This window comes from Littorina saxatilis, linkage group LG12 (assembly GCF_037325665.1).
Source record: "Littorina saxatilis isolate snail1 linkage group LG12, US_GU_Lsax_2.0, whole genome shotgun sequence".
Taxonomy (NCBI): domain Eukaryota; kingdom Metazoa; phylum Mollusca; class Gastropoda; order Littorinimorpha; family Littorinidae; genus Littorina; species Littorina saxatilis.
Window position 1 is genome coordinate 50,522,645 of NC_090256.1, and position 14,721 is coordinate 50,537,365.

At 41.8% G+C, this 14,721-nt stretch overlaps 1 protein-coding gene across 1 annotated transcript; it reads left to right on the forward strand.

Moving 5' to 3' along the window:
* Positions 1–13: 13 nt before the first annotated feature.
* On the forward strand, positions 14–11,350 carry LOC138982163 (cytochrome P450 20A1-like). Its single transcript, XM_070355387.1, has 11 exons — positions 14–156; positions 1,690–1,739; positions 2,157–2,326; positions 2,600–2,745; positions 3,161–3,328; positions 4,102–4,183; positions 4,722–4,901; positions 6,187–6,310; positions 6,693–6,804; positions 7,293–7,357; positions 7,735–11,350. The coding sequence occupies exons 1-11, from the start codon at positions 85–87 to the stop codon at positions 7,985–7,987; spliced, it is 1,422 nt and encodes a 473-aa protein (XP_070211488.1). The 5' UTR covers positions 14–84; the 3' UTR covers positions 7,988–11,350.
* Positions 11,351–14,721: the final 3,371 nt, after the last annotated feature.

Sequence of the window (14,721 nt, forward strand, 5' to 3'; positions counted from 1 at the left end):
TTGGAAACTGCGACTGTGATGTGGGCGGAAGTGCCGTGAGCAGACGGACCGAGCAGAAGTTGGAGCACACTCACTGCGTTCAAAATGCTGGACTTTGTCATCTTTGCCGTCACTGTCATCGTGGTCCTCATCATTGCAGTGATTTATATGTACCCGGTTTGTAGTTTGACGCTTTATTCAGTGACACACGTAAAGCATGCCCTGGTGCAAATAGTAGTTTGAACTGCAGGTGTAGCTGTGTCACTGTCAAAGACTACTTTCTGTGATAGTAGTAGTCCAGTGGACGATACCTTCCGCCTGTGGTGCAACAGGAGGAAAAATTGACGTATACCATGAAACATTTCAAAAATTGCAGATATCCTTTGTACAAGCTGGCACCACCAGGCACACGTTTGGATGTGTTGGTAGTTGGTGAATGTGTGAATTTTTGTTGAACACACTAGCAAATACATGTAAACATTCTTTTTCCGAACTTATGATTTTTTTTTGGGGGGGGGGGGGGGGGCTGTGTGTTTCACTTTGTTTAAATGCTCAGCAATGAGGAGTGTAGAAAAGGCCATCCACGCATTGCACTGCTTTACTGAATACACACTGCTAACACATGCATTAGTTAAAGCCACCCTAAGCCTCCGGTAAACCATGCATCTGTTTCTGATCACTGCATAGCTCCCCAAGCTTTCACATACAGTACAAATTACATACTTCCATTTGAACGCTCACCGCTCGGGAACATCCTGACTGCTTTTTGTTGAGAGGGAGACATTTTCAAAGAATTTATTTCGTGCAGTTAAAATGAGCGCAGTCTGAAAGAAATCGCGGAAGCCTCATTTTGGCGCCCGGCCTAACTTTTAAAATCTAAATACATGTAATAAATTGACAACATATGAAACAAATATTCTTAAAACACGAAAGTATTATCATATCATCAAGACAAGATCAGTACCATTTTCAAGTTTTGAAAGTTGGAAAAAAAGGGCGACCGGATGAGGTCGTGCAAGGATGGTGTGTGACTTGAATGGTAAGAGTAAGAACTAAGATGCATGCAGCTCTTTTCACTTGATGGCATGGAAACTTGTAGGCAACTGAAAACCATTCAACTTTCCCTTTTTTGGAATGTCAGTCGACTGAGATTTCTGACCATTTGATACCTTTTGTTGCTGTGCCTGGGTAGAATGAGTATTGCGCTTAAAAACGCACTGCCGCGACAGGGCTAAAATCACATCATGAGCTGCATCTTACCATTGCCCAAGCAGACGAATTTTCCGCTTATCTTTGAAGTCAACCGCCGCTGCTAAGTTTGTGTCACTTGCAGTCGTTTGTTGCATTCTAGGTTCAGAGATACACAATAACATGCTATTGCAGATGAAGTATTACTTTGAAACCGCAAGTGACTCAATAGGTCATGTAAGAATAAAGTTGGGGCCCCGATGGCTCGGGGGTTGAATAAACCACAAGAACTGCTGTGTGGTTTACGCGTGCTAAATAGCCATTCAGGTGATTTTTAAGTGGCATTTATTGTTGTTGAATACTTTTGCGAGTGTGTAGCCTTAGGTAAATGAAGCTGTCTTAGTGATAAGTTTTTATGTAAACCTGTGAGGCGGAATGCCTTTAAGGTGAATACTATCCATTGGGTTACTTGATCATAAAAGGAAAATAACTAACATGGTTCTTTGTGGTTATTTTTGACAGTCGTCCAAGAAGATCTCAACAATACCTGGGCTGGATAAAACCTCGGCTGAGTGAGTTGGTACTTTTTGTGAATGATTAATTGTTTTTCTCTTGTTTTCCATTGTTCAGTATAAACAAATACAGAATGTTCCAATGACTTCAGTTTTAATGTATTTGTATACTATGCTGCGTAGGATTGTCAGAGCTATAGACCAGCTTTTCAGAGAAGCAGAGTCTTTGTTTTTTATAAGGTAAATTTTAGACCGGTGCCTAAATCCCGTTTTTGCTTTTGCATGATGTAGTCAGAGTATTGCCATCTTATTGTAATGCCTTTCTGAGACAACAAACTTAATCTAACTCCTTTCTTCTTCGATCTAGCTGTGTGTGTGTGCCTGCCCATGGCTGTCTGTCTGTCACGGCCTCATGCTTGCAGTTGAAATGGAACAGTGGTTATTATAGTATTTTCTAGTCTGACCTAATCTGTGCAGGGATGGCAACCTGATGGACATTCAGCGTGCCGGCAGCCTGCACGAGTTTCTGCAGAACCTGCACGAACAGCATGGCCCAATCGTGTCGTTCTGGATCGGCGACGAGTTTGTGGTCAGCATTGCTTCGCCCGCACTCTTCAAGCAGCATCTCAGTGTCTTTGATCGGCCAGGTAAGTGCAGAATTCAAAAGACTGTTGTCACATGGATCATCTTTACTACTAATTTCTGGCATTTTACTGGTACAAATATTTAAACAAAGGCTGGAATTGAAATTGGTAATCATTCATACCTGTCGTCTTGTTTCTGGCATCATACATGTGCAATATTATATATGATAAATAATTTCATGTTCATAGATTTGAGATTTAAAGGATAAGGATGTTATCATGAGGCTTGCGTGTTTAAATTTATGTAAACTGTTTACTGGACACTTTTTGTGACAGGTGACCTGTACCGCATCGTGACCCCGGTGTTTGGGGTCAACAGCATCCTGTTTCTGAACGGAGCGGAGGGTCGAGCTCGTCGCCAGCTCTTCGACAAGAGTCTGCATCATGAGAACCTGGACTACTATGCAGAACACCTCCACAAGGTGACTTGTACTTATAACAGCGCTCTGTCTCATTTGATTAAGATTCTGGCCAGTACGGCCACACTCTTTCATGATAAATAATTTCATTTTCTTTTCATTTCTTTTACTTTATTATGCCAATGCTGGGAAATTCAGGTCACTTCCTCCCAGTGGAAAGCTAGCAGGAACAAGAGTCGTGGTACCCAGGTGTGTGCATGTTTAGGTGTAATCAAGCTGCACTTGTAGCACAAGGACCAAGGTCTTTTACGTGCCACTGTGGTGACATGGGGGTGGGACCCTTGGATCACAAGTACAGTTGTCTTCCAACTGAGCTATTTTATATGTGAGACTTCAGCTAGGCTTCCTGTGTGTACAGGTGTCTACCAACTGAGCTATTTTATATGTGAGACTTCAGCTAGGCTTCCTGTGTGTACAGGTGTCCATGGACCTGGTCAGTAAGTGGTCATCGCTGGTCAAGGAGGAGCACATCGGCCTGCAGGAGTACATGGCAGCCTTTGCCACTAAGGCCGTGCTGCAGTGCATCATGGGAAGCTACTTCACTGACGACAAAGAGGTCCTGGCCTTCAAGCGCAACTTTGATCAGGTGAGGCGTAACATTCCCAAAGCGAACACTTGTAAAATGGGGTTTGAAAAGAATGAGGAAAACAAGCATGCTGTTTGTTTGAACCTGTATATGGTGGAACCCCCATTTTAAGACCTACAACAAATCTGATAAAATCAGGTTTTCAAAAAGAGGGAGTCTTAAATTGGAGGTAAACTTACAGAGATTACTAATAGAAAAGCTGAAATTCGAAAGAGTCTTAAATTAGGGGGGGGGTCTTAAAAGGGGGTTCCACTGTAATGAAATAAGTGTCTTGATAACCAAGCATGGTGTTCGTTTGAGCCTGTACCTGTGTTTATTACTGCAATAAGTGTTGCTTGATTGTTTTTGCAACATGTGTTTGTTAATGAAAAAATGGCCTTGCCACCGGGACCTCACATTACTAGTACATGTACTATTTTATGTGTATTTTTACTGTGTTGATTACTTTTCCTTTTAGGAGATAATGTATTGGTTGAACATTGGAATTTCCTTCTCTGCACCATGTGACGTCCCACAAAAGCTCATATTGAGGTGGCTAGCTGAGAATTACAATTGGGTGCATGTTTTATGTGCGTTCAATCTTATATTATAAAAGGAATTCTAACTAAAATGGATCGATACGTAAATATTATTTGTATTTTTGACCAAAATATGACTTTTCACACAGATCTCGACAGTCATTGTTCACCTGGACCGCAGGCGTGGTCTTGGAGGAACACTGACTATCTCGATCTGTGTAAAATGTCATATTTTTATTGGCCTTTCTTCCCCAGGTGTGGTCTGAGCTTGAGCACCGTGCGCGCGACCCCGAGATCCCGTCTGCAGAGACTCCCAGAGGTCACCAGTTTGAGACAGGTCAGTGTCTGCACATTGAAACATGCAGATTTTCATTTGTGGCTAGAAAAGATCAAAACATCTCTCATTGTTGAGATGCTTGCAATTCCGTTGAGAAAATGGTATGTGTGTGTGTGTGAGTGTCACTGCATGTGTGTGTGTGTGTGAGTGTCACTGCATGTGTGTGTGTGTGTGAGTGTCACTGCATGTGTGTGTGTGTGAGTGTCACTGCATGTGTGTGTGTGTGAGTGTCACTGCATGTGTGTGTGTGTGGGTGTCACTGCATGTGTGTGTGTGTGTGTGAGTGTCACGGCATGTGTGTGTGTGTGTCTACATGCTCATTACAATTTCTAAAAGTGAGCAAAGGGGTGTTTTCGACCTCCTTTTTATGCTGCTTTTGTCTGACAAGAACACAAAGCAAAAACAGTTGTCACCCAGTCATCGATAAAAACATACACACTGAGGATGTGATCAGCAGTCACATGACGTGTGACTGTTGTAAACTAAAGGGAAATAACTTCAATATCTTCTGATTACTAGTATTGTGCCCACATTGCAGCGCTGAAGGAGCTGCGAGCGGTGATGACGAGAGCGTTGGAACACCGCAAAAAACACAAGCTTGGCCGCAAGGAGGAGCTGACCGTGGATCACATCATGGCTGCACATCACAACGACAAGGACGCCATGGTCGGCGACTGCCTCACCTACATCTGCAGTGGCATCCCGCAGACTGCCAGCAGTGAGTTATAAAATGGAATCACCCTTGTAAGACCCCCCCCCCCCCCCCCCCCAATTTAAGACTCCTGCCTTTTTAAGACACTGTTTTCTCAGACTTGTTTTTTCATACACTCTGTAGATTTATCCTAGAAGAGTCTGCACAAAGTTGACTCGTAGAAATAAATTCCTGTCCAAGACCCAGGGCAACCCAACCCAGGTTCAAACAGAGGCGACAGCGACAAACTGGTTGTAAAGCCATCGTGCTACTGACAACTACTGAGCTACGTCCCCTTTACATATCTCTCTGAATATGCTAATTTTCTGTCTGCTGGGCGCTTGAACTTTTGCAGGGTTCCCCTTACAAACCCATCATATCCATACTGTGTGCTGTCCATGTGGTGTTTATATTCACACACTCTGTTTCAGTGCTGACATGGTGTCTGTACTTCCCGGCCAGTCACCCCACAGTACAAGACAAGCTGCACACCCAGTAACCCAGTAACCCAGCAACCCAGTCATTGATACCAATCATATGTGTTTCAGTGCTGACATGGTGTTTGTACTTCCTGGCCAGTCACCCCGCAGTACAAGACAAGCTGCACACCCAGTAACCCAGCAACCCAGTCATAGATACCAATCATATTATGTGTTTCAGTGCTGACATGGTGTCTGTACTTCCTGGCCAGTCACCCCGCAGTACAAGACAAGCTGCACACCCAGTAACCCAGTCATAGATAACAGTCGTACTGTGTGTTTCAGTGCTGACAGTCATACTGTGTGTTTCAGTGCCGACCTGGTGTCAGTATTTCCTGGCCAGCCACCCCAAAGTACAGGACACACCCATTAACCCAGTCACCCAGTCATAGATAAGTCATACTGTGTGTTTCAGTGCTGACAGTCATACTGTGTGTTTCAGTGCTGACATGGTGTCTGTATTTCCTGGCCAGCCACCCCAAAGTTACAGGACACACCCATTAACCCAGTCACCCAGTCATAGATAAGTCATACTGTGTGTTTCAGTGCTGACAGTCATACTGTGTGTTTCAGTGCTGACATGGTGTCTGTATTTCCTGGCCAGCCACCCCAAAGTACAGGACACACCCATTAACCCAGTCACCCAGTCATAGATAAGTCATACTGTGTGTTTCAGTGCTGACAGTCATACTGTGTGTTTCAGTGCTGACATGGTGTCTGTATTTCCTGGCCAGCCACCCCAAAGTACAGGACACACCCATTAACCCAGTCACCCAGTCAAAGATAAGTCATACTGTGTGTTTCAGTGCTGACAGTCATACTGTGTGTTTCAGTGCTGACATGGTGTCTGTATTTCCTGGCCAGCCACCCCAAAGTGCAGGACAAGCTGCACACAGAACTGCTGCATGAGTTCAAGGTGTCCGGCGAGTTCCACCCCAGCACCGTCCTCAGGCTCAAGTAGGTGTCCTCTATTCTCAGCCAGCATGTATCACGAAAATGTCGGGTGCTTTCTTCCTGGATAAAGTGTGCCGCTATTCTACAGTGCTACCCTTTATTCTGAGTGTGTGTGTGTGTGTGTGTGTTCACGTTTTCTTAGCCCTTATTTTTCACTGTGGGTTTGGGATAGGTCTTTGGATTAGGGAGAGGTCTTTGAGTCTGCAGAATTTGTCACCATAGCGCCATCTTCAGGTACAGCTAGCTACACAAGCTTATAGTGTTGGTATTACCTTGAGTGGTCTGGTCATGTTACAGATGACAGGAGGCATTCCATGGTGTAAAATGTCTTCTTTTCAGAGAGTACTTATTTGGCAGGTTTACCTGTACTGATTTTGTGTGTCAGGTACCTGAGACAGGTACTGGAGGAATCCCTGCGCTGTGCTGTGGTCATGCCGTGGACTGCACGCTACCAGGACTTTGACACGGAGATTGGGGGACACAAGATTCCTAAATTTGTAAGTTGATTCTGTATGGGATGTGTGGAGGGGTATAGGTCGGTTGGGGGGGGGGGGGGGGGAGGAGGGATTATGCCATGGACTGCTTGCTACTTGGACATGGAGATTGGAGGACACAACATTCCTAAATTCGTATGTTGTTATTGCAAGAGGTGTGTGAAGGGGTAGGGGGGGGGTGGGGGGAGGGGTCAGGGTTCGAGGGTGCTGACACATTAATGAGTTCAATATGTTAGGGGTACATGTGTGTGGAATGACGAGCAGTGATCCAAGCTGAGTAAACACTTTGTCTCCAGGATACATTTTGTGTCTGAGGAAGGTAATAGAGGTAGGGTTTGGTTAACATAATTATTTCACTGGAAACAGGTCAGAATTCTGTGACAATTGTTCAGGTAATACATTTTTCATATATTCATATTCTATTTTCAGTATTAATATGGCTCTTCTTAATCCTTAATACTTGTGTGGATTTTCTTTGTTTGTGTCTACAGACGGCAGTGGTGCATGCTCTGGGGGTGGTGATGCAGGATGAGACACTGTTCCCAGTTCCCAACAAGTCAGTCATTGCTCTCGTGTGTGTGTGTGTGTGTGTGTGTGTGTGTAGCATGTGTGCCAGCATGCATGTGGGTGTGTGTGTTCAGATGAAGTGCTGTGTTTGCAAGATGTTTCTAAGGAGAGTGAGGACAGGGTAGGAAGAGTTTTAAAGCTCAAATGCCTGTTTGATATAATTTTTCAGATAAACACTCAAATGTTTTCCACAGAATGGGAAAAATTAACCAGTAGTTTTTACTTGAATGCTCTTACTGTAAAAGAAGCAATCATTTACACCAGCATCAACTTGAACCCCATGGTTTTAACCTCTTCACTACATGCATTGCAACCGAACCATTGCCACTGGTTGCCATGACACTTTCAATGTTGGTTCTGTGCCAGGTTCGACCCTGACCGTTTCAACGTAGAAAACAGCAAGAACCGCGACACGCTGGCCTTCCCTCCCTTCGGCTTTGCGGGCAAGCGCCACTGTCCGGCACGAGACTGGGTGTACCTGGCAACGTCCACTATAGTGGCCAGTCTCATCAACCGGTTCCAGGTGTCACTGGTGGAGGGTCAAGTGGTCACACCTGTCTACGGGATGGTCACTCAGCCGCAGGATGAAGTCTGGGTCACCGTTCACAAACGTAAATGAGTGGTTTTGGAGTTAATTTGTTAACGTCTGGGTCACTAATCACAAACGAGTGGCTGGCTGATGCACGTTGTTTGAGTAGACAGCGTTCAGGTGAAAATGTTGTAGGTTTCAGCACCTCTGTGTAGCAATATCTCCTTGACATCAGAAAGGTACTTATTGTGAAGAGCTGTGGATTCCTCAGGATTGGTTTTACTGTTTAAGATTGGGGAGTATTATAAATTCCTGTGTGTTTAAGACGCAGACAGAGCAGCATGAAAATAGTTTTTTATGTCACAGAACATGTGACCAAGAACTGAGATTACTTAAAATTAGTACGTTTCATAGTTGATAACATGAGGTATCAGTCCTGCTTGCCCTCTATTCTTTTTTGACAAATACCACAAGTACATTAGATTTTTGAAACAGTTTCAGAAACACAACATTGTCTGATACATCTTGGGTTAAAATTTGAAAACCGATGCCAATTATTTTCTCCTCTGAGTTGCTGGAAGAGGTGGTTGTGTGTATGGCGGTTTGCAGTGCTGCTGTTTTTGACAGAGCTGCCAACTGCTACACTTTCAGCGCAGCATGCTACATTTGAAGACAAATTGTTACACTATTACGCCAAGCTTAAAATTGCTGCGCTTAAACAAATGATCAGAAGCATGCAAGAATTCCCTCTTTCTTGGTACTTGTTTCTGATTCTCACTGCGTATATAACATGGGCCACAAAGCATGTTTCACACTGAAAAGTAGGACTGCAGACACTCTCTATTGGGAATTATGTTCCCGCTTTCTAAATAAACTTTTTTTTAAATTAAATATTCATGCACGAAGTAGCATAAATGCGGATGTGCGAATATATTTTGGTTTGGACATTGCTACACTTAAACATCATTTGCTACACTAAAAATTCCAAAAAAATCTAAATTGCTCTATTTTAGGCTTTACAAGGGTTGGTATGTCTGTTCTGAGTATGGACAGAAGCTGAGACTTCTCTGTGAGTGAAGATTTTCCCTGTACATTTAATTTTGTGTTCATTTTGATATACTGTTGCTGGATCTCCTTCAAGTTTGTTTGTTTTATTTTTTTAATCAAGTTTCTTGATTGAACAAAGAGACTTTCCATGTGAAAGCTGATGAGGACGATAGTAGTTTTTTTGTTTGGGGTTGGGGTTTCTGTTGTGGCTATTTTTTCATCGTTTTTTCTTTCTTCAGGGTGTGAAAGATTTACTGTAGTCATGTAGAGTTCTGATGCTAGCCAGATTGACAACAGTGTGTGTGGTTAAAAGACACAAAGTAAGAGCAATATCCGGGCAATACTTTCCATGTTTGATGTATGTTCTGTTCTATGGTACAAATGGTTCGTTCATGTCTGGTCTCATAGAAATACCAGACCATTTTTGAAAACACTACTGCTCTTTTGAAGGTGGTCTTGTTGTAGCTTTAGGTAATGCTATCAAAGGGTAGTGTGATCTTCTTTTTTAAGTCACAGATCTTTCTGTTAAGGGAAACATCAAAATTACCACATGGCATTACAATAATATTATAAGCAGCGCTTATGCTCACTGTCAGATACAAACATCAGTCTTCCTTACTCGGACGCATGCAGGCTTTGCAATGTCTGTCCTGGCTGGAAACTGATATTACAAGCTGTACTTACAGTTTTGAAAATGACAAACAGGAGTAAGAGATGTCTAAGAAATTTGATCATTCCAAATTCAAAACACACAGTTACTGTTGTGGTCCAACGATCTACAAATTAAAAAAAAAATCACGTTTTTTTCACTTTTTATTCTGTGTTCGTGGACTGCAACTCGTACATGCACTCATTCTTTTCTACAAATGGGCTCTTACGTGCATGGACGTTTTTCGCCTGCTATTAAGGCAGTCAATCTTGTTTGTGTGTTTTGGGTGGGTGGGTTGTGGGGCCATCGACAAGTTGTAAAAGGTTGTAATGTTTTCACGGAACGCAAGGCAATGAGTTGGTACAAGAGGCTTGTGAAGCTGGTCTTGTTTCTTGGAAGTCAGCACAGCATGAACTGTCTTTTCATCCACTACTGTCTCTATCATTGTTTGCAAAGATCTGATTTCAACATACACAATCATTGTGCTGACTGAGTGGATTACATCAACGTAGACAAGGGGTAGTTCTACTTTCAGCCAAAAAATAACTCTCCATACTTCATCAACTCAACTATACAAACCAATGCCATGTGTGAAAGAGACTGCTGAATGACTGGATAAACACTGTTATTTTTTAACACTGAGCTTCTGCAATAAGAATTTCATAGTATAAAAATGTGTTTGCTGAAGTAGAAAGATGATGTAAATTGTTTTTGTGTTTGTATGCATCTTGAAGCCGGAAAACACAGTATATATATAACTGACAGTTTAAAGACTACTGTGCACATATCTTTTACCCGACAGTAGTTAAAGGCTGGCATTACAACTCAATCAAGGAAACGGAGCGCTTCTGAAAAAGATCTGTATGAAACAAAGGGAGGTAAACGCTTCAAATGTGGACAATCAGATGGTAAGAGTTATTCAGATTCAGTCTCCTGGTCCCATGAGAAGCAGGACATGAAAAAAAAATGACTTAAGGAATAAAAGTCATTTGTTCATACTAGTGCTTCTTATTCTCTCAGGTGCCAGAAGACTGGTTCCCAGCACGGTGGCCTAGTGGTAAGGCGTCCGCCCCGTGATCGGGAGGTCGTGGGTTCGAACCCCGGCCGGGTCAGACCTAAGACTTTAAAATTGGCAATCTAGTGGCTGCTCCGCCTGGCGTCTGGCATTATGGGGTTAGTGCTAGGACTGGTTGGTCCGGTGTCAGAATAATGTGACTGGGTGAGACATGAAGCCTGTGCTGCGACTTCTGTCTTGTGTGTGGCGCACGTTATATGTCAAAGCAGCTCCGCCCTGATATGGCCCTTCGTGGTCGGCTGGGCGTTAAGCAAACAAACAAACAAACAAAGGAGACTGGTTTTACATAACTCTTACTGTTGTCTATAATTAGAACACCTACTTCCCTTTGATATTTAGATCCAAGCATTATTACAACAAAATATTTCATGAGAACCTGGCATGTCCACACTCAATTATCTCTTTGAAAATGCAAAGGCTTTTTGATGCAAGGTGCTTTTATAAACCTGTACAAGTTTCAACAAATTCTAGTCTGTCATTTACCATCTTGTTGTGAATGGGTTTGATGGTGCCATTTTCTTTTGTCTTTGACTTTTTGATCGTGTGTGTGTGTATGTGTACAAATGTTCATTGTTGCTTTCTGAAGATGTTCATTGCTTGTTTGGTGCTGACAGCAGTTGCTGGAAATCATACTACACAAACGAAGAGTATGTGCTTTTGAAGTAAAGCTTGATGAAAGTGCCTCAAATTGTGTGTGTTTTATTGTACTGTATTTTTGTGATGAATGTTGTTGTGATTTCATCATTACATGAACAAAATTGTAATACAGTTAGGTATTACAGAGAAGAGCGCGTTATCTCTCTCTCTCTTAAAATGTCCACAAGATAAAATTGTTTTAAAAACCTGATATATTACACAATATTTATATCAATGAGAAATATCGAAAGAAAGATGTGATGTTGACATCTTTTTTGTGAGTTTCTAACTCTACTAGTACTACATGTAATAGCTAAACCAAAAGAATCACAAGGACGAGAAAACAAAAAGTTCTTGATGATTTTTTTTCACAAGAGTAAGTCCAAACCTAAAGAAAAAACAAGTTGCGTGAAGCGATATAAAATCACTTAGTCAAGATCAACACCACAAACCATTCATCGCCGAGACTACATTCAGATAGTCTCGGCTAACCATATCGAAGACCAAGACGGGTCACGCTCGCCACTGCAAAGCACGCGTCCGTAGTACTTGCTGAACCTATTTTCTTTCATTCTGAGCACATTTTTAGAGTAAAAATGACATATGTATATATTTTTGAATTCAGGAGAAGATGAGGAATACAATGCAATTAATTTTAAATCTATTTGCGAAAAATCGATTTTAATGACAACTTTAATGAGCAAACTCATAAATTATTTTTTAAGCCTCCAAGCTGAAATGCAATACCAAAGTCCGGGTGTCGTCGAAGATTACTTGACCAAAATGTCAACCAATTTGTTTAAAAAATGAAGGCGTGACAGTGCCGCCTCAACTTTCACAAAAAGCCGGATATGACATCAAAGACATTGATCGAAAAAATGAAAAACACGTGTGGGGATATCATACCCAGGAACTCGCATGTAAAGTTTCATGAAGATTGGTTCAATAGTTTTCTCTGAATCGCTCTACACATACACACACACACACACACACACACACACACACACACACACACACATACATACACCAGTCACCACGATTCCCGTCCTGCCTGTTAAAACATTTTGTCAAAACTTGACTAAATGTATAAAAGGAGAAAAAAAGAAAACAAGTAGCTCAGCTCGGCCATGAGTGTAGTATCAGACTGCCTGTAGATACAGCTACTTCATGTTTTTCTTCACTTTATGATTGTTTTCAGGTGCTACCAATTTATGCGCGGGAAATGCACAAAGAATACTTGTACCTGTTTCAACCAGTCTGGAGAACGCTGCAACCGGTGTTTAATGTTCAAACCGGTTTAACCAGTTTTTCTGAATACTGTGCAGCTCTAATTGCTATGCATATTGCGATACAGTGGAACCATCCTTTTTAGACCTCAAAAAAATCTGAGAAAAGCAGGACAGGAAAACAAAGTAGGTAGTCTTGACACTGAGGTAAATGTAGACAGGTTTAACCTGAAAAAAACAAGGTCTTAAAGACAGAGGGGGGGGGGGGGAGTCTTAACTTACGGGTTTTAAAAGGGGGCGAGGGGGAATTCCACTATATACACTGATGAAGGATTACCTGTTGAATTGAAAAAGGTGCACAGCGTAAGAGTGTACACACAATTCCCGGCAAAAGATGGAATAGTCTATTAGAATTGCTTTTAACAATTTTTATTTTAGGATGGGGGTCTGGGAGGGGGCTAAGTTGGGTGCCTTACTCCGAGTGCAGTGGTTTCCTACATTAGAAATTGTTTTTGCCTTTGTCTTTCAACACTGGCACCAAGAAAATACCAATGCTACAATTTAAAATGTTGTTTTCCTGTCGCCTGTGGTTTTCAGTAAGAATAATTGCCCAAAAAAGGCAGAGTGGGCAAGAAAGAGAATGATGTGTTGGAGTAGGCTAGGGATGGTAAAGGTGATACTGGATAAAAAAGAATAAGAAACAAGTCGCGTGAAGCGATATAAAAACATTTAGTCAAGCTGTCAGTATTAAAGTAACAGATTAACACCAACACTCGGTCATTGCCGAGGCTACGAGACTATTCTTAGATAGTCTCGACTAACCACACCAAAAGACCCAGACGGGTCACGCTCGTCTCCGCGTAGCATGCGAACGCTGTACTTAATTAACCTTTCTTTCTTTCTTTATTTGGTGTTTAAGGTCGTTTTCAACCACAAAGGTTATATCGCGACGAGCCTTAATTAACCTATTTTCTGTCATTCTTAGCACATTTTTTAAAGTAAAGATATCATATGTATATATTTTTGGATTCAGGAGAAATTGAGGAATATAATGCAATCATTTTAAAATCTGTTTCTAAAAATTCGATTTCAATGACAACTTTAATGAGCTAACTAATTAAATAATTGTTACGCTGCCGAGCTGAAAATCAATCCCATAGTCTGGACTTCGTCGAAGTTTGCTTGACCAAAATTTCAACCAATTTGATTGAAAAATGAGGGCGTGACAGTGCGGCCTCAACTTTGACAAAAAGCCGGATATGACGTCATCAGAGATATTTATAGAAAAATGAAAAAAAGTCTGGGGATATCATACCTGCAGGAACTCTCATGTGAAATTTCACAAAGATCGGTCCAGCAGTTTTTTCGGAATTGATGTATACATACACACAGACATACACACACACACACATACACCACCACCCTCGTCTCGATTCCCCTTCTACATGTATAGCCTTTGCCATTAAAAACGCGACAAACGATCGACGGAGGTTTTTATGTTACTGGTTATAGCAAGCACCTGTGGTTTAGACTTCCTCAAAAACAAAAACAAACTGCACGGAAAACTCATGCAAGAAGACACATAAAACACGTGGCGTTTCATTGAGTACAAAATTGAAACGAAACAGCTGAAGTTATGAATGGGTTATATTGTCGAGAACTGCACGTGTTTTCCATTATCGGTACTTACAGCTTCAAATCAACACAAGTTGTGGCCGAAGCAACCGACAGTGGTATTGACAGTAATAAAGGTCACGGGTTTTCAGTGAATGAAACGTTTTACTGAATTAAACGCCACGTGTTATACGCGTCTTCTGACATGAGTTTTCCGTGCACTTTTTTGTTTTTGACAATGTCTAAACCACAGGTGCTTGCTATAACAAGTAACATAAAAACCGCCGTAGATCGTTTGTCGCGTTTTTAATGGCAAAGGCTATATGTATGTTAAAACATTTAGTCAAAACTTGACTATATGTTAACAACATGGTCTGCAGTACTGTACCATGGGGAACAAATCACTATATTCACACTGACAGCAGCATTTTAAACTATTTCCCTATAACTACTGAATGGTAAAATTTCAGATTTTTAAAAAACAAAATTGTTAATGCCGAGCTGGTAATTGTAAGAAGAAATGGATCTTGCATGAAGACCGTAAGAGCTACAAGAGGATAGTTTTTATAGTATTGTT

Bases quoted from the DNA above. Each gene is read 5' to 3' on its own strand.
- LOC138982163 (XM_070355387.1), top strand. From the start codon at position 85: ATGCTGGACTTTGTCATCTTTGCCGTCACTGTCATCGTGGTCCTCATC. The intron at 6,311-6,692 runs GTAGGTGTCCTC...TTTGTGTGTCAG, and splicing joins AGCACCGTCCTCAGGCTCAA to GTACCTGAGACAGGTACTGG. The intron at 7,358-7,734 runs GTCAGTCATTGC...GTTCTGTGCCAG, and splicing joins CTGTTCCCAGTTCCCAACAA to GTTCGACCCTGACCGTTTCA.